Source organism: Muscardinus avellanarius, assembly GCF_963383645.1.
Source record: "Muscardinus avellanarius genome assembly, chromosome: 14".
In the NCBI taxonomy this organism is placed as follows: Eukaryota; Metazoa; Chordata; class Mammalia; order Rodentia; family Gliridae; genus Muscardinus; species Muscardinus avellanarius.
Genome location: NC_137800.1, coordinates 6,248,590 through 6,268,758, shown reverse-complemented (window position 1 = coordinate 6,268,758; position 20,169 = coordinate 6,248,590). Strand labels below are relative to the sequence as shown.

The following is a 20,169-nucleotide window of genomic DNA, read 5'->3' as shown; positions in this document are numbered from 1 at the left end:
TTCAGTAAATGGCAGAGCCTAGATTTAGTACACGGTTCAATTAATATGCATGTAAGTCTGTCTTGACACGAAAGAAAAAGAAAGAAAGAAAGAAAGAAAGAGAGAAAGAAAGAAAGAAAGAAAGAAAGACAAAATCTTCTGGAGAAAGTGTGGATGTCGTGGGCAGCCTCGGACCCTGGGACCTCTGCCCCTCCGTGCGCTTTGATCTTAGACACATCTCAGAGCTTTCCAATGCTTGTTCCCTGTTCTGCAAAATAAGAAAAGACATCTTTACTGAGCATGGGGTAAAGGACCTCGAGTACTGCAGGCGTTTCAGAAAGAGCTATCTCTTGTTTTGTTTTTCTAGGGAAAAGAAATGTCCTGGTAATATCAAACACGAGCTATTAGGAAGCAACAGAAAGGCCTATGCGCCATTCCCCCATAGTGTGCTTATACCGCGTGCTTGTGGCTGGACCGTGATTCCACAGAAAGCCCCCTCTGTGGATCAGAATGGGTCAGCCGGTCTGTAAAGCGCCTTAAACATTCCCCCGGCTTTCTTCCTGTACGCAATCTGCAAGATGTCTAAAATACAACTATTTGCAAGCAACGTGTAGCTTGTCTGACTTGACATGCACGTGGTGCCGTGTATGGATGAAAGGTTTCGTGAGCCTTTTTTCGAGGTTTACCAGACACGGGTTGCTCATTTATAAACATTTAGACCCTACTTCTAGGTTTCTAAGATCACATACAGAGCTTTCTTAGGTTGCTGGTTTTTATAAAGTTTGTCGGTTCCCACCCCACACGGGCAAGCTAAAGGTGGTTCTTTCTTGGTCAAGAACTCTTGGGGGAAAATGGGGGAAGGAGAAAGTCGAGGGAGATTTCTTGAGTCCTAGCATCGCCTGGAAATCGAAACCCTTGGACTTAGGGCACGGTTGCAAAAAAAAAAAAAAAAATGCTTGAGAAGTAAGGTAAAATTAAAGTTCTTCCTGATAAACGAAACAAAAATCATGGACCTCGACCTCTAACTGCGAGATCTGGGACCCTGCGTCGCCAGGGCGCCCACTCCGAGGCCTGCCACGGGCAACCTGAGCCCGCGGCCAGGGTGAAACAAAGGCCGCTCTTCCCGGAGCCGAGCCCGGGAGGATTCTTTGCAGCGGAGGAGGGAGCGGGACGGCTCCTGGGGGAAAGGAGCCGAGGAAGCGAGGCTTCCAGAGCTTGGGTGAACTTCTTTATTCTTTTTTTCGTTCCCCCTTTAGGGCGGTCTGCCGCCTGCAGGAGCTCGCGGGCCGGCCATCGCTGGAATCACCGACGCCGGACCAGGACCTCGGACCGAACCACCCCCGGCCCCGCCAGACTCTCAACTTGGGGGCGCCCGGAGCCCACCCGGGGAGCCTGGCGTTTGGATTTAAGACTTTGGGGCGACCCGGGGCCTGACCTTCGCTTCCCGCACCGGCGGCGGCCCGCGTGGACTCCCCTGCCGGCCGGCCCCTGCCCCGGGCTGCGCGAGGCGGACTCCGGCCATGTACCAGAGCCTGGCCATGGCCAACCACGCGCCCCCGCCCGGGGCCTACGAGGCGGGCGGCGCGGGCGCCTTCGTGCACGGCGCGGCCGCGGCCTCCTCGCCCGTCTACGTGCCCACGCCGCGGGTGCCGCCGTCCGTGCTGGGGCTGCCCTACCTCCCCGGCGCGCCCGCCGCCCCCGGGGGCTCCGCGGCCCCGGCGGGGGCGCCCGCGGCGCAGCAGGGCAGCCCGGGCTGGAGCCCGGCGGGCGAGGGCGCCGCCTACACCCCGCCGCCCGTGTCGCCGCGCTTCTCCTTCCCCGGGGGCTCGGGGTCGCTGGCCGCCGCGGCCGCCGCCGCCCGGGAAGCCGCGGCCTACGGCGGGGGCGGCGGGCCGGGCGCGGGGCTGGGGGGCCGCGAGCAGTACGGGCGCGCCGGCTTCGCGGGCTCCTACTCCGGCCCCTACCCCGCCTACATGGCCGACGTGGGCGCGTCCTGGGCCGCCGCGGGCCCCTTCGACGGCCCGGTGCTGCACAGCCTGCCCGGCCGCGCCAACGCCGCCGCGCGGCACCCCAACCTCGGTAAGTGCGGCGGGCGGCTGCCGGCCGGGGTGGGGGGCGTGGGCCGTCCAGCCCCCAGGCGGCAGGGCCGGCCAAGGGGAATCTCGGTTACGTCCAGCAAGTGGGTCTCCGCCAAGTCCCCCTGTGTATGTATGTGTATAAGCCGCGCTTATAAATATACACACACACTAATTATGTATATAACCTTGTATATCTCTATGTCTGGGCCGCGGTGGCGCACCTTGTAATCCCAGCATTTGGGAGGCTGAGACAGGAGGACCGTGGTTCTTCGGACAGCCTCAGCTACTTAGGCCCTTCGCAATTCTTGAGGCACTGTTTCAAAATAAAGAATAAAAATAGGGGCAGGGAGGGGGCTTAGCTTGCATGTAGAATGCCCCTGGGTTCCATCCCCAGTTGGGGGAGGGGATGTTAAGGTCGTTAAGGTCTGCGTGCTGCCCGAGGTCCCAGAACAGGCCAGAGGAGCAGCCTCCGCGTGCTGAGGATTCCTGGGGCCCGTTTCCTCTCTGCGGGCCTGATCACACGGGCTTGGCCCTGGCCCTGAGATGGGGCCATTTGGTGTTGCAGTTGGAGGTCCCCTCTGGTGTCAGATTATTTCCTGTGGTGGTGGTGGTGGGGGGATGTTCGAGCAAGAAACAAAGGAAAAACCTCCCAGAAACCGAACAGACCCACGGTGTGCCCACTGGGGCTTCAGGTGCCAGCCAGAGGGAACAGACGCCCCCCTGGTGCGTGGGACACGGAAGCCCCAGGGCTTTCCAGTGCGCAGGCTGCTTCTCCCCGGACCTGAGTTAGAAATCAGCTGTGGAGGGCGCAGTTTAACATTCCCACTGAATGCAGGCCTGGGAGGAAGGTCAGCTTTATCCCGTCCCGGATCCACAGAGGAACACGGACCTCAGACCCGGTCTGGGTGGATTTAAGCCAAAGGCCCTCTGGATTGTGCTGAGCTCCAAGGAGGGGGAAGCGCAGACTTGAGAAACAAAGTTAACATTTATTGACTACGACTCAGTGCTCAGTCCCTTTGCTTTCCTTCTCACTCTGAAGAGTAAAGTCGGCCTTGCTGTTTTCAGTGTTGGGCCTGGGAGAAGGGGCAGGGCTTTGAAGAGCTTTTAAATTATTCTCTGGCCAAGGTGGCTCAGGGAAGGTCCCCAACGGGGTTCCAGCCAAATACAATCCCAGGTAAACGGGTTAATCCCCCCGGCCGGGGCTCCTGGCGCATCCCTCCCTGGCTGGGGGAACTAGCCAGCAGCCGGGAGAAGGAGCTGCCGCCTCACCTCCGGGGGATCTTGGCTAGCTGTGGAGTCTCCATACAGTGGCAGCTTGAGGTGGGTGGACAGGTTGTGTAGGCCCCCACACTCTTAGCCTGGGTTTTTCTCCAGAGTGGTCTCTGGGACATCGATTTAAAACAGGGAGGCATAGTTCTTCTTTTAATAGGAGGGTGGAAGGGGCATTTGTTTTGTGACCCCTCTAATCCTGGAGTGAGAATTGGTTGTTTGTTTAGGGAGGCAGGAGAAGATGGAAATCCGATGTTGAAGGAGACTTCTGGTCTTCTGGGGGTTGCAGTGTAAAAGAAAACACCATTGATACGAGTACACACAGTGGGCGCCTAGATCTTACAGCATAAGCCCTGCAGGGCAGGTGGACATCCAAGTAGGAAATGCTCCCAAGTTCCAGCATCAGTGGAGGCTCACCTCTAAAGAGCATCCCTGGAGGGCTGGCCCCAGTGCTGGGGCTCTGGCTCTACCCCACCGGTGCTTCCTGAAGCCCCTGTGTTTATTTCCTTCCTTCCTTCCTTCCTTCCTTCCTTCCTTCCTTCCTTCCTTTTTTTGTAGTACTGGGGGTGGAATCCAGGGGCTTTTCTACCTCCGGGCTATACTCCCAGACATATTTTATACTTTATTTAGAAACAGGGTCTCACTAAGTTGCTGAGAGCCTCACTAAGTAGCTGAGGCTGGCTTTGAACCTGTGCAATACTCCTGTCTCAGCCTCCAAAGTGCTGGGATTACAAGTATACGCCAAGACTCCCTGCATTTTCTGTTCTGTCCACAGCCCAGGTTAGAAAGAAGAGGTGCCCCGCTGTCCCTGTGTAAGAGCTGAAGGCCTGCTGAGGTCCTTGGGCTCTCACGGTCTGTGGTTCTCACAGGAACTTCTGTTCAGCGCAGTGCAAATGTGTGCTTTTTTTATTTTTGTTACATGGAGGATTGAACCCAAGGCCTCACACATCCTAGGGAAGTGCTGTCTGCCGCTGAGCTGCACACCGAGCCCCTGAATGTGTTTTTAATATGTTTTCCTTACCATGGCCCTTCTGGCAAATGACTGACAGCTCTAGTTTGGACCAGCACAACATGCTGGCAGCCGCTGAGTGAGGAAGAACCGGCCCTGGAGCTTTGGGTGTGAGTTTGTGTGCAGAGTTACCTCCCGGACCTACACAGGCAGCACCTTACGGTGCGGCTGGCCGAGGGCTTTGGAAGTGGTGCCCAGACCTCGATTCAGCTTCAGGTGCCCCGTGTGACCTTGGGCACACTAGAGTCTCTGTCTCACCTCTGCAATGTCCTGGCTACTCTTGCTGTTGACTTAAATTAGATAAGGTGATATTTGTGATGTACGGCATTTGTCTTTGCCGCATCATAAATCAGGACAATTTTAGGAAGCACTCACTGTCATAAGGTATGATCCGTGTTTTAGTTTCGCCTAAGATTGAGGCCCTCCCAGGACTTGAGATTTCTAGTGCTACATCTGAGATATTCCCCAGCTGACAAGGCTGGCGGGTCACCTCCGTTTTACAGATGGGGCAGATGACCGCCCCATCAGGGTACTGAGTTAAGAGCAAAGGAAAAGCAAATGGTGTTTCCCTCTGCGTCTCCGGAAGCATTTACCCAAATGAGACCATCTGCATTGGCTCTTGAAGGGCCAGTAGGAGGTTCTTGGGAAAGAAGGAAAAGAGGGAGGGAGGGGGGAAGAGAAAAGAAATGAAGACATGCCTTCATTTATTGACACTGTAATACCATGAAATAATACACCCAGTCTGAATTTGGTTTAAATAATACATTTATTGCCATAGGTAAAACCACCTGGACTAATCTGCTCTCCACTCAGAAAATAGTTTTATTTATTTATTTATTTATTTATTTATTTATTTGTTTGTTTATTTTGGTGGTACTGGGGTTCCTGGAAGCCCTTCTACCTCCAGGCTATACTCCCAGACCTATTTTTACATTTTTATTTGGAAACAAGGTCTCCTAAGCCAGCGCAGCTGGCTTCCAACCTGCACAGTCCTCCTGTCTCTGCCTCCCAAGCGTGGGGATTACAAGCATGCGCCACCACGCCCGGCAGAAAATAGTTTTAGTTTCAGTGAGGAGAAATAAAAAAGAATACCTTTATTTTCTATAACAACATATTAACTGCTTTAGGAATTAATACTTAACATCTTGCCAGAGTTCTTATGTTTGTTATTGGAATAAGACAAAAATCAAAATTATAGATGGGCATGGTGGCGCACCCTTCTAATCCCAGCATTCAGGAGGCAGAGACCAGAGACCAGAGGATCGTTGTTCACGGACAGCCTCAACTACTTAGCAAGGCTCTTTGCAACTCAGTCATACCCTGTTTCAAAAAAAAAAAAAAGACAAAAAAAAAAAAAGGCTGCAGGTGTAGCTCAGAGGCACAATGCCTCTGGGTTCCATCCCTGGAACTGCAAAAAAAAAAAAAAAAAAAAATCAAAATTATAAAAGCTAACCAGGCATTATAGTGCATGCCTGTAATCTCAGTATTTGGGAGGCTGAGATAGGAGGAGCACAGGTTTGAGGCGAGATTCAGCAACTTAGACCCTCAGCAACCTAGCAAGACCCTGTTTCAAAATAAAAATTAGGATAAAAAAAAAGCCTGGAGGTGGAGCTCAGAGGTAGAATGTTCCTGGGTTTAAACCCCAGTTTAAAAAAAAAAAAAAAAGCTACCAAGCACATCAATAAAGCCCTGCACTTAGGTTGGAAGAAATTATTCTGCCTTAACTCTAACGTATGTGAACTTTAACTCATTCCAAGTTCAATATGAGCCGTGACCCTGAAGCAATTGTTGAAGTCATTATTAGGCACATTAATGGAATTCTGTGACCTTACCGAGAGCAGGTGCAGAGTCTTACTCATATTTAAGTGCCTGGCACGGACTGGGCACCTCGTAAATATTTGAGCAGAGATCTAGGAGGTAATTGCCCTAGGACTCTGCCCTGCCTTGGTCAAACCAAAGGGAAAGGGCACTCGATGCTTGGTGAGGCTCACTGGAGAGCCTCGGGAGGAGTGGAAGACGAGGGGGCTGGAAGCCTTGGGGAAGCGTTGGGAGAGTAGGCACCCAGAGATGCCTATCTGGAGATGTTCTTGGTGAGCAGACACTGCTTTGGAAAACACTAGGGCAGGACTGTAGGTAGTTGTTTGGACATGAACACGGATTCTGGCTTATCTTGGCAATAAACTTCTGAATGCTGGCAGTACTTGCCTAGAGGCTGCGTGGCATCCGCGGTGCCGCCGTGTGGGCCTCTCACGCTGGAGGACCAGTCCTCTGGAGGTCGTGCAACAGCGGCCGCAGGATAGAGGAGCCGTCTCCCTCTAGAGAAGCCAGTCATGGCGGTTACACTGGTGCGTGTACATTTGGTCAAACTCCTGGAAATGCACTGTTAAAATGAGAGTGTTTGGTTGTGTGTACAGTACACTACTGTACAATTGATTTTCCTAACAATTAATGTTTGTGTTATTTAAGGCTGAAAAGGAGACTGAAAAGAAATTATATGTAAACATGCCTCGAGGGTACGGCATGGAGGTAGATGTTACTGGAAAGGCTAACATATATACTTTTTAAAGAAATTACAGAGCTGGGCTTGGTGAGCATGCCTGTAACCCCAGCATTCAGGAGGCTGAGACAGAAGGATCCGGGTCCAAGGACAGCCTCAGCCCTCCAAAACTCAGTGAGACCCTGTTTCAAAATAAAGAATAAAAATTAGGGCAGGGGTTATAGCTCGGAGGTAGCGTGCCCCTGGGTTCCATCCCCAGACCCAAAAAAAATAAAAAGAATATTTTTGTGTCATGTAGAAACAAGAAATTATTATATATATATATCTTATAATTTGGTGGTACTGGGGTTCCTGGAAGGGCTTCTACCTCCGGGCTACACTCCCAGACCTTTTTTTTTTTTATTATTTGGAAACAGGGTCTCTTAAGCCAGTGAGGCTGGCTCCGAACCAGCGCGATCCTCCTGTCTCCACCTCCCAAGCGCGGGGATTACAAGCATGCACCATCACACTTGGAGAAATTATAGTATTCTTAAAGAAACTAACAAAAAAATGGTACTGGAGATTGAACACATAGGCATTCTACCTCTGAGCTATAGGCCCAGCCCTTTTTTCTTTTTTAGTTTTGAGACAGGGTTGGCATTGCTAAGTTGTTCAGGCCGGCCTTGAACCTGTGCCTGTCCTGCAATCCCAAATACTAGGATTGCAGACATGTGCCACTGTGCCCAGTGGCACTCAAAAATTTTGAATCATTTAAAGGCAGAGAAGTCATTTCTGTGATTCAAAATAATAATGCACAGAAATATGTGTATATCACTCAGTGCTACGGAAACATTTTCTTTAAAGCTTTCCCCCATTACGTGCAGGGTGGGGCATTCAAGGTGTTCTAAGAGTTTGTTTATGGCGGAGGTCAGTGGAAAATGGCACGGTGTGTGTTTTGGGTTTTGGGGGCCTGCTTATCAATTAATCCAGTTGCTTTCAGAGCCAGTTCATTTATGTAGGGAACTTTGTGAGACCAACTCTGAAGTAGCCTGTTTGACTAGAGCACAATTTGTCAGTCTTCAGGAAAAGCCACGTTGTTTGACTTTCCAGTTCCCACCCTGAGCAGGCCAGTCCGCTCGCTCGGGCCTGAACTGCGCGGCTGAGCAGAGAGGGAACTAAACCAGGAGGGAGTGCTGGGTAGCCTAGATTGCCTCCAGTGAGGCCCGACACAGGCACAGGTCAGGCCACGTGTGCTGGGCACTCTCAGCGCTCGGTGCAGTGATGCGCAGGAGACAGTGTTAGGGAACACTTTCTTCTCTCCTCTCTCTCTCTCTCTCTCTCTCTCTCTCTCTCTCTCTCTCTCTCTCTCTCTCCATTTTATTCTTCCTTAAATACACTAAGAAAACAAACATGCCTAACACTTGGAACTCTGATGCCTGTGGGTGCAGTGTGCATTGGTACAGCCTTGACAGAGAGTCCTTGGTGATAGCTGTCCATCAGATTACAAGGGAGATAGCCTTGACCCAGCAATTTTAACTTCTAGGAGCTTATTCTACAAACAAACCGCCCATATTTATTGATTCACTGTTTTTTGTTGTTGTTTTTGTTTTGTTTTGTTTGCGGTACTGGGGATAGAACCCAAGGGCATTCTACCTCTGAGCTACATCCCCAGCCCCATTTTTTATTCTTTATTTTATTTTACTATATATTTTTTGTGGTACTGGGGATGGGACCTAGGGGCATTCTTCCTCCAGCCCTACTTTTTATTCTGAAATGGGGTTTCACTGAGTTGCAAAGGGCCTCACTAAGTAGCTGAGGCTGTCCACAAATCGTGATCCTCCTGTCTCAGCCTCCCAAATGCTGGGATTACAAATATGTGCCACCACGCCCGGCTCCCCACTGTTCTTAATAACAAAAATTGGAAATAACCTAAGTGCACATAATTAGGTGACTGCATACATGTGATACATGCAGCCATAGATGTCACATAGGCATAAAGAATGACAAAGGTCATTAAGAGACACCACAGATTCTTCAAAGCCAAGGCATTTGTAAGTGCAGGAGGGTGTGTAGCAGTATACCCTGTAAAAAAGGGGGGAGGAAATAGATTGTGTTCCTTTGAAAAAAACATGCAAATTGTCTCTGAAATGGTCCCAGAAATAATTTGTAGAGAACTTGCAAATAAAAATTCTCACATGGAATTTGTAACACCGACTATGGGGATAAGTATGGGAAAAAGACAGTCACTATATGTGCTTTGGAACCTAAAAAAAAACATAATTTTTTTAAACATTTTCTGTGCTTCCTTACTAATCCATCAAGTAATAAATATACACTTAACATATGGGGATGTTAAAATTTAGATTTGACTTAAATTTTAAAATCCTCACCAGCGTTTTTAAGTTTCTAGTTCAGTGGTGTTAAGTCTGTGTCACTGCTGTGAAACCGATCCTCAGAACTTTTTCATCTTGTAGAACTGAAACTCTGTAGCCGTTAAAAAATAGCGTCCAGCTGGGCACGGCGACGCACACCTATAATTCCAGTACTTGGGAGCTGAGGCAGGACAATTGCAGGTTCAAAGCCAGCCATGGCAGCTTAGGCTCTCAGCAATCTAGTGACACCCTGTTTCTTAATAAGAAATATAATCAGGCTGAGTGTGTACCCTGGAGTTAGAAAGTCTCTGGATTCAAGCCCCAGAGCCGGAACAAAAGCAAAATACCTTCCAATGCCAGCGCCTGGGAACCCCTGTTCTATCTTCCATCTCTATGAATTTGGTCATCTTAGGTGCTTCATATAAGGGAAATCAGACAGCATTTGCTCACTTGTGCCTGGCCTTTTCACTTAGCAGCAGGTGTCTGGGGTTCATCTGTGTGTAGCCTTAATTTTCCCTTTTCGGGTTGAATACTATTGCTGTCTGTAGAGATCCGTCTTGTTGATCGCTCCTGCACAGTGGATGGATATCTCTGTGCTTCTGGCTCATCCTGTTGTCAATGATTTGCCGTAAACATGGGTGTGCTCATTAGTAGACCCTTCTGAACTATGAAGGAGATGAATGGATTAGCTATTTAAAAAGTGTATTAAGCCGGGCGTGGTGGCGCACAATTGTAATCCCAGCGCTTGGGGGGCTGAGACAGGAGGATCGCACAGGTTCGAAGCCAGCCTCAGCTACTTAGTGAGGCTCTCAGCAACTTAGTGAGACCCTGTTCCCAAATAAAATATAAGAAATAGGTCTGGGAGTGTAGCCCAGAGGTAGAAAAGCCTCTGGGTTCCACCCCCAGTACCACCAAAAAATAAATAAATTAATAATAAAAAATGTATTAAACCAATTAAGTTTTTAAAAAATACATACATTTTTGATGAATCAACTTCCTGATAGTTTCTCTGCTGTTCTTTTTTTCTTTAAGGGTTCTATATTTAGTGTTTGTGGATGTACAGGAAGAACAATTTCAGACATAAATTGTTGTGTATTGAACATGGGTTTTAGTTTGTTCTTTTATAAACTCTCTGGGGGCTTTCCTTAGTCCTGAAGGGTCTTCAAGATCCTGCTGAACAGACTGACAGCATCTTTGGCTGCAGTCCTGAATTCGGCTTTTGATTTTGTGTAACCAGCACGATGAGTCTCCGTACTATCAGGAGATAAGTCAGCACTTGTCCGATGCCCCTGCCCCTGCCCCTGCCATGATGAGCGTTGGACCTCCATTTACCGCGTAGGCTGGTGGTCTTTCTTGGTGGGCAGTCCTCCTTCTGGTTGTGTTGGGGTTAGAACTGGCTGGGAAAACACTCACCTAGTTACTTTCCTTTGGGGCACAAGGAGATTCTTGTAAAGGAGTCTTTTAAGCCTGTCCTTGTAAGACAGTGAAACTGTATGGATTTATAACTGTAACACTGTGGCAAATCTTGCTGCTTCTGTTTGCATGAGAAGGGGAAAAGATTGCTTGTGTTTTAGCTCGCCATGTTGGAGAAGAGTGTGTTCATGGAGGTTGGGGCTGCTGCCTCCAGAACTTGAAGGGATCTAGTTGGCCTCTGGTAGATCTAGGCAGGGCCGCCCGGAGCACTCCACAAAAGGATTACTCAGCATTTTCCTGGCTGTCTATAGAGCTACTCCGGTCGCCTTCTAAAGAAGGCAAGAAGGTAATGTGAGTGGGGTTATAGTAGGAATGACCGTGGCCGTGTTTTATATGAAGTAAACTTAGGGTTTTGGTACATTCACGTCTGGATCCCAGCTAACAGCTTTGTGGCGATATGGCCTGCGTCTGACATAACGTCCTACTGCGGGTGGCGAGTGGGATCCTTTGCCACAGGCGAGGGAGAGCGCTGGCAGGTGACGGGGACTTTTAAGTCTTTCCTGGAGAGATGGGCATGATGACCCCATCCTCCTGGAAGGGCAGATGGATGCTCAGAATGCTGAGGTAATCTGCCCACTAAGGGCCAGCTCTGGCTCAGAACCCAGGAGACCTGGCCCCTGTGACCGTACTTCACCCCGTCCCTCACTCTGAACTCGCCGAATTTAAGACGGGCCACTTGTCCCTTCAGAAGCAGCCGGTATGTGGTGGGTGATGTTCTCCACCGACCCTTGGACTGCGCGCCAGCCCCCTCCCCAGTGGGGCTTGCAGGTGCAGCCCCTTCTCCCAAACCCTCCTCATTCTGTCCTGCCCTGCTGCCAGCCGGAGGGCAGCGGGAGGAATCCCAGCTCTGCACAAACTTTTCAGGCTCCCGATGGATCTTGCTATGCAGAGAGTCAGAGAGGTTCCCAGAATTTAGACCCTCCAAGCTAAAGGACTCTACCTCTGGGGAGGTGGTTGGCTGCCTAAGAGTAAAGCCGTGAGTCCCTCAGGAACCCCGTACCTGAGCTGGGCGTGGTGGGCACACTTGGAATCCCAGCATTTGGGAGCCAGAGACGGGAAGATCTCGGTTCGTGGACAGCCTCAGCTACTTAGTTAGGCCCTTTGCAACTCAGTGAGACCCTGTTTGAAAATAAAGAAGAAGAAGAAAAAAAAAAAAAACAGGGCTGGGGTGTAGCTCAGAGGTAGAATGCCCTTGGTTTCCATCCCTAGTACTGCAAAAAAAACAAAACAAAAACTTACCTGAAAGCAGTCTGTTACCTCCCCCCCCCTTTTTTGCTTTCCTTTGAAGATTTCAGAGAAAGGAGGGGAGAAAACAGGATAAATATGATTTTAATAATAAAGATAGGGCACGGGGCACGCCTGGGAAATGCAAGCCTAGGCAGAAGTGCCCCGGGGACTGGTGTGCGTGAACCTGCAGCCTCCCAGTGGAGGCCTCCTTCTGTCTGGCAGGCAGCCTGGGGCTTTATCTATTGCTGCTTCATAATCAGAATCGGGCCAGGCTGTTCAAGCTTCTTATCTGAATGAAGGGGATTTGGTTTTCTGGCCTTCTGCATTTGGTAGGAGTCAAATAATTGACTTAATGTTTTAAAATATCTTTTTCTCTCTAAAAACGGTATAATCCTGGCAAATGAGACATTCTGGGCCTGCAGTCCTCGAGAGCCTCTGTGGGTGACATTTGAAGCTGTCTTTTTTCTGTGTTCAGTGGCCACGAGATACTGTGCAGCACTGGGGATGGAACATTCTCCCTCTGAGCTACACCCCCAGCCCTACTTTTTATTCTTTATTTTGCAGCAGGGCCTCACTAAGTAGCTGAGACTGGCCTCGAACCATCGATCTTCCTGTCTCCGCCTCCCAAGTACTCAAGTACTGGGATTACAAGCATGTGCCATCGTGCCTGGCTGAGATACTTTATTTTGGAGGATAAAGAATCAAGAGGTTACCACCTAAGTGTGGTGGACGTTTTTGAGGATTAGTAAACCATGAGCTTTGGTTTCCTTCAATCACAGAGACAGTTTTGCCTCTTACAATTGAATTCAGTCCTTGACTTATTTCAGCTGCCTCCTCCCTTCTGCCACCCCTGCTTAAATCCCCATTTCTACTCCCAGAAATCCAGTCAAACCTTATCACCTCTATTTAGAACTGATCGATAGCAACTGGTGAGCAGGTTAATTATAATCGCAAAATAAACGCTCAAGTCTCAAAGTTCAGCACTTTTGCAATGTTTCCAGACCCCTCCAGGACCATGCCAGGAGGCACCATTGCCCCATTCTAAGCAGGTGTGGGAGCTTGAACCAGGGCAGACAACCAGATCCAGATCCATGGAGGACAGCTCAGTTTGGTCTCTTATCTGCAGCTTGTCCTATCTTATGATGTCTGTCATTTCAGATAAAGAAAAAGTTCATCAATTGCACTGGGAAATGGCAGGTTACATTTTCTTCTGATAAACGTTTCTGTTGAGGTTTTATCAGATGGGGTTGAAATTGTATGTGTCTCTGTCAAGGTCTGCAGTGACCTTTTCAGATATTTTATCAGGTATTAGGTGGGGGAGACTCTTTTTTTTATTATTTGCTTTTCTTGACCTAGGAAGGAATGACCTGACTTCCAAGATCATAAATCAAACCAAGTAAAGAGAGGCAGTAATACAGGCTGCCCCTCCAAATTGAGTAGGTGGGGGGAAAACAAACAACAAATAAAACCTTTCCCTAGTACGCAGTGAGAACTTAACTTGACCCTAAATAAAGAATGTGGTTCCCATGGTGTGCATAGTTAATAGGAAAATACTGCCTACTTGAAAAAGGACATGTTTTCCAGGCAAAGAGGGCTTAACAAATAATGTAGCATTTCTTTTCAAATACTATCAGTAAAACTTTAAGGATCTTTTTTTCCCTATTAAAATTCAATGTATGTTTAAAATAGCAAAATGAAAAACTCAGATAAACCAATGTGCAGATAACCAGTAATCTTACCATTTCAAGATAACCACGGCAAGGCATTAATCCTTGACTTTTTAGTTTCCATTCATATACAGGCATGTGCGTATCCATATTTTTAAATAGTCATAAAAGTTACTGTTTAAAGCCATTCCACACTGAAAACAGTTTTTGTTAAGATTAGTGGCTAGGCTGGCTCCTGAAGACTGATCTCTTAAATAAAGCCAGTTTGGGCCGGGCGTGGTGGCGCATGTCTGTAATCCCAGCATTCGGGAGGCTGAGACTGGAGGATCACAATTCATGGACAGCCTCAACTACTTACTGAGGCCCTTTGCAAATCAGTGAGACCTGGTTTCAAAATAAAGAATAAAAAATAGGGCTGGGGGTGTAGTTCAAAGGTAGAATGCCCCTGGGTTGCATCCCCAGAACCATAAAAACAATAAAATAAATAATAAATTAAAAAAATTTTTTTGGTGGTACTGGGGTTCCTGGAAGCCATTCTATATCTGGGCTACACTCCCAGACCTATTTTTTTAGTTTTGGAAACAGGGTCTCAAGCCAGCGCGGCTGGCTTTGAACCTGTGCGATCCTCCTGTCTCCGCCTCCCAAGCGCGGGGATCACAAGCGTGCGCCACCACGCCCGGCAATAATAAATAAAAATTTTAAAAGTGAAATTGGGAAATTGATCAAGGGAACTCTCAATAAGAGCTGGTCAAATGGAAAAGCTGTATATAAAAAGATGTTTCTAACTCTTACAGTGTATAATTGGTAGTCAACTTAAAGCTAGAGCATACTTATAAGTTGCTTTCTGGGTTTTTTTTTTTTTCTTGCTGTTTTGCTTTTGGTATTGGAGACTGAATGCATTCTACCACTGAGCTGTACCCCCAGGGTACTTCCAAGTTTTAAATTGGTGCCCTTTAAGGAGAGGTCACTGCTGCAGGGTGTGTTGATTATAATTGCTCTGCTGGTCCTCACATGTGAGCTGTAGCTGTCAACTTGTAGCTTAGAAGGGGACCAGCAGCTTCAAGGAGGTGAAGGCCCGTGGGTCTGGCTCTCAGGAACCTGCAATCTGCCCTGTAGGATTTTCCTCATTTTCCTGCTGTTGAATGCTGGGTACCATGATGGGTAGACCTCTCTTCGCTTGCATTTGTAGGGAGTGGTGACCAGGCCAGAGACAGAAATGGCAAGAGGGCTGCTCCAGGGCCCCTGGGAGATATTTAAAATCCAGCATCTCCCGGGAGAATTTCTCCGGTTGACAGTGTCTAGCTCAGACCACAGCCGCCCTAGGAGCAGCTGACCAGGCGTTTGCACCTGGATAGCAACTCAAATGCATACCATGAGGGCCAGGCATGTTTCCATGACTACCTGGTGCGCTGAGCGAACAGTAGATGTGAAATGGTGGGTTTGACGGACTAAATGTGTTTTGTGCCTAGTCAAATAACCACTAAAATGTGTATCCGCTTTGGGAAACATTGCGTTGTGACCCAAGAGGGGCCAATTGCCCCTTTGGTTCATTCATAAACCTCGCAGTGGTTTATGGGAATTGCGGAGGTTCACAGAAGATGGAGCTGGCTACAGACACAGGTCCCAGATGCATCCTTTGCTTCATCGGTCCACAAGAAGAGATATGCTCTGCCCACTTCCTGGGAGCCACGTGCTGGGCCTTGGACTTAAAAAGTGAACTAAGCCAGCGTGGTGGCCCATGCCTGTAATTCCAATACTTTGAAGGCTGAGGCAGGAGGATCCCAGGTTCAAGTTTAGCCTCAGCAATTTAGTGACGCCCTTCACAACTTTGTGAGACCCTGTTTCAAAAATAAAGCATAAATCAGGACTAGGTGTGTAGCTCAGAGATAAAATGTCCCTGGGTTCAATCCCCAGCAACACACACACACACACACACACACACACACACACACACACAAGCAGGCTAGCTAGAGAGGTGGTGTCTGAGTCCCAGAAGCTTAGGCTGGAGGGCAGATGTGCCATGTGTAACTAAGGGCAGCCTGAAGAGCTGCAGGGGAGCTGAGTCCCCTGACCCGCTTTAGGCCAGAAGCCAAGGCCAGGCTGGCTGGAGGAGGGGACTTCCTTGGAATCCAAAGGCGAGTGGGGAAAGGGCAGCAGCAGCTGAGGACCGGGCTGGAGGCCGGCCCTTAGGTGGTCTCCAGTGGCTGGTGGGAAGCAAGCAGAGGCACCAGAAGAACCGGGCTCAGTTCGGGCCGGGAGGAGACGGACGTGGAGCGGGAACCCTGCGGCAAAGGGCTCCGTGGCCTTGGTTATAGCTGGAGGCTCAGAGCCGAGGCGCCACCTTTGCTTTGCTTTGCTTTGCTTACTTTAGCAGGGGCACGACTGCCACCCCGCTCCACCTGGCGCCCTTCCCCATCCAGCCCCGGAGCCCCTGCTACCAGCAGATCGGGAGGGAGCGGAGTGTGTGCTCTAGCGGTGGGCACAGGTGAGTGTGGCACAGGCAGCCTGGGACTCAGGATAAGGGAGAAAGAGGGGACAAGATTCAGGCCAACTTCAGTCCAAACCTGGATCCCCCACCCCAGAATGCCAGAGGGGCAGGTTTAGTGTGATGGGGCGGAGCCTTTTTTTTTTTTTTTTTGCGGTACTGGGGTTCCTGAAAGCCCTTTTACCTCGGGGCTACACTTCCAGACCTATTTTATACTTTTTATTTGCAAACAGGGTCTCTTAAGCCAACTGCAGCTGGCTTTGAACCTGCAGGATCCTCCTGTCTCTGCCTCCCAAGCTCGGGGATTACAAGCGTGCACCACCAAGCCCGGCATGGGTGGAGCCTTTTGTAACTCTGCCCTTTCCCGCTTTCTCTGTTGGGGAGGTGGATTGGGACAGTGGCCTTAAAGAGGAATGTGGGCAGATGCAGAAGTACTGTTTATGAGCTGGGTGTGGAGGTGCACGCTTGTAATCCCAGTACTCGGGAGGCTGAGACAGGAGGATTGCAGGTTTATCACCAGCCTCAGCTACTTAGTGAGACCCTCTGAAACTTAGACCCTGTTTCAAAATCAAGAATAAAAACAAAAAATTAAAATAGGGTTGGGGTGTAGCTCAGAGATAGAATGCCCCTGGGTTCAATCTCTGGTACCACAAAGAAAAAATAAAAGAAAGAAAGAAATGCTGTTTTTGTAGGAATGCATCACTAGGACCCCACAGGACTCCCCAGAGCACCCACCTTCCCTCAGTTTAGAAGGAAGGCTGTAGGCTCCAATGAACCTCACTTTTGCAGGACATGGTGGCGCACACCTGTGATCCCAGTACTTGGGAGGTAGAGACAGGAAAATAACAGGCTTAAGGCCAGTCTCAATAAGTTAGGGAGACCCTGTTTCAAAATTTAAAAGGGCTGGGGGTATAGCACAGAGGTGGAATGCCCCTGGGTTAAATCCACAGTGCCACAAATAAATAAGCAAATAAATTTGTTTTGATTATTCCTGGGGCATTCTTAGTGTGTATGGTGGTTAACACATGCAGCAGTGAGCCTCTGGGATATATACCTATGCAGATATTTGCTGAGGCTCAGCATGTCGGTGCAGCCCTGCTTCAAAATAAATAATTAATAGAAAGGGCTGAGGGTGTAGTTTAGAGGTAGAACGCCCCTGGGTTCAATCCCCCCCCCCCGCACCAGCGAAACAGAACACCTGGAATTCTTATTTTGAACCTCTCTTTCTCTTTGATCTATCACTTTCCTTAATTTTAAATTGAATTATTGAGCTGGGCATGGTGGCGCACGCTTGTAATCCCTGCCCTTGGGAGGCTGAGACAGGAGGATCACACGGTTCGAAGCCAGCCTCAGCTACTTAGTGAGGCTCTCAGCAATTTAGTGAGACCCTGTTTCCAAATAAAATATATTTTTAAAAAAAGGTCTGGGAGTATAGCCCGGAGGTAGAAAGCCTCTGGGTTCCACCCCCAGTACCACAAAAAAAAAATTAATTAATAAAAATAAAAATAAACTGAATTCTTGCCATTTATTTACTTGCTTATTGGGTAGGTTTGATGCTCGAATCTGGGGTCTTCTGGCCAGCTAGGCAAATATCCCACCACTGAGCTACAACTCTGGCCCCATTTGTTATCTTTTTTTTTTCTTATTTTCTTTTTTTTTTCTTTCTTTTTTTTTTTTTTTTTTTTTTGGTGGTACTGGGGATAGAACCTTTCTACCTCTGGGCTACACTCCCAGACCTATTTTATATTTTTTTATTTGGAAACAGCGTCTCTTAAGCCAGAGAGGCTGGCTTCGAACCTGCACAATCCTCCTGTCTCCACCTCCCAAGCGTGGGGATTACAAGCGTGTGCCACCATGCCCGGCCCCAGTTGTTATCTTTAAAACCAATTTTTTTTAAATTTAGAAAATTTAAACATATGTAAGATTGGAGTGTAGAAGACCCATTCCCCAGTGTCAACAAATATTAACCCCACCTCACACCACCTACCCTGTTCATGCTATTTTGAAGCAAATATCTGACAACAGATCTTTGCATCTGAACATACTTCTCTATGTCTAAAAGATGTGAGGACTTTCTAAAATAAACACAACTCCAGAGCCATCTTATCACCTTGAAACAATTAACTGTCACTCCTTAATATCAGCAAATACCCAGCATTCAGATTTCCCTGTTTGTCAAATTTTCTTTAACTGTTTGCTCGAATTGAGATGTAAGTGAGGCTCCTGCGTAGCCGCTGGAGAGGGGCCTCTTAAATTTCCTTTAATCTCTAGGTCAGTCCCCCTATCTCTTCTTTTTCATTTTCTTGCACTGTTTGCCAAAGAAATGAGGTTTTTCTTGGAGAGCCTCCAGACTAGACATTGACAACTGCTTTCTCTTCACTGAACGTGTTCCTGTGTCCCGTTTTTCATATAAATCTGTGATTGGGAAATGGTCCACATCTGCGATGCTGGCGCTGAGGGACACCGCCTGCATCCCTGGCTCCGGAGGGGTCACACGGTGCCACCCCAGTGTTGTGGTCCTTTTCGTTTATTACCTGGAATTCTTCATAACAACAAACAGGTTTCAACTTACTTTTTGGCTGCTTGAGCTACAGTTTGGACAGGCAGGATAAGTATTTGCTACTTTCCCTTAACTTTCAGTGTTCAAATTAACGAGTTGGTTCCCTAGGACCCTTCAGAGATTGTCTATGAAGAGCATTTTCTCTAGTTTATTAAGAATACAGGGATCTCACCACCTAGGCTGTGCTTCTGTATCCCGGGTTCACGCTAGATTGGGCCATCTTTGCCAGTGGGAACTTGTTTAAATTGGCACCTGAATTCTTTGACCCAATATTAGTTTAGTAATTTCCTGCTTTCAGTGCTACAAAATGTTCCAGGCTTTTCTCATGCATATTTTTCTCCCAGACCTGAATTTTGCTGTTTCTTTGGGCAGCCCTGGCCCCTTTGTGTGAGGAACGGTATTCAGAGACCACTCTTGCAGCTGGTTCTGCTGGGGTGCTTACTGTGACTGGGTCAGCCACTTAACATGTAGTTAGGAAGTACTGACTACCCGCCCCCCAGGAAACAGATCGTGTGTTCATGCGAGCCCCTCCAGTTCAAATTCAGGACTAAAGGGCTTTTACTTCACTTCATGTGTCTTTAGTTTAAACTATGGTAAAGTGTACGTAACCTAAAATGTTGCCATTTTAGCCATTTTAAAGCAGCCAGCACCACCACTGATCCCTCCAGCCTTCCCCTTCCCCAGGTGAAGCTCTCGACCCTTGGACACGAGCCCTTCTTCTCTCCTCTCCACCCCCCCCCCCGGCAACCCCGTTCTACTTTCTGTCTATGAATCCGACTACTCTGGGTAGTCCATGCAAGCGGAGTCAGACGGTATTTATCCTCCTGTGATGGGCCCATTTCACATAGCATAATGTGCTCAAGAGTCCTCTACTTTATAGCACGTGTGAGCCTTTTCTTCCTTTCCCAAGACTGAGTTGAAATACCATGTGTGTGTGATGGAGGAGCTCTTTGTTTCTTCCTTCACCCCTCAGTGGGCTGCTGTGACCACTGTGAGTAGATAGTGTTGCTATGTTTTACAAGGCTGTAAATGATCAATTTGAGCCCCTTGCTTTCACTTCCTTGAGCGTCTGTACCTAGAAGTGGCTTGTTGGATCACGCAAGGATGCTGAGGAGCCACTAGACTGCCTCCACGGGAGGGGTACCATTTTATCCCCTTCACGGTGTCCTTTTTTTTTTCTTTTTTTTTGGTGGTGCTGGGTTCCTGGAAACCCTTCTACCCCTGGGTTACACTCCCAGACACGTATGTTTTATATTTTTATTTGGAAACAGGGTCTCTTAAGCCAGCAAGCCTGGCTTTGAACCTGCACCATCCTCCTGTCTCCGCCTCCCAAGCGCAGGGATTACAAGCGTGCCCACCACGCCCGGCTCACAGTTTCTTAACATCGATAAATCCTGTTCTAGATAACTCTGCTGTAATTCTTTATTTGCCTTCTCAGAGTCACAGAATCACAAGAATACTAATGGTATAATTACTGAAGCTTGTTTTATATGCCCATTTCAATGATTTCTTGACTTTGTTTAAAAAACAAAATGTTCCTCTGTTTTCACAGTGCTGAGTATCAAGCCCAGGGC

The 20,169-nt window shown here is 48.4% G+C and overlaps 1 protein-coding gene across 2 annotated transcripts in view; it reads left to right on the top strand.

Annotated features, from left to right (window-relative positions):
* Positions 1–1,499: 1,499 nt before the first annotated feature.
* The window catches only part of GATA4 (GATA binding protein 4), a gene marked incomplete at both ends in the record, with an annotated part of 59,586 nt that continues 40,916 nt past the window's right edge, over positions 1,500–20,169 (top strand). For both annotated transcript variants that reach the window (XM_080710036.1, XM_080710035.1), the window contains one exon: positions 1,500–2,058. In XM_080710036.1, coding sequence (XP_080566162.1) covers positions 1,500–2,058 — 559 coding nt within the window. The remainder of the gene's footprint in view (positions 2,059–20,169) is intronic.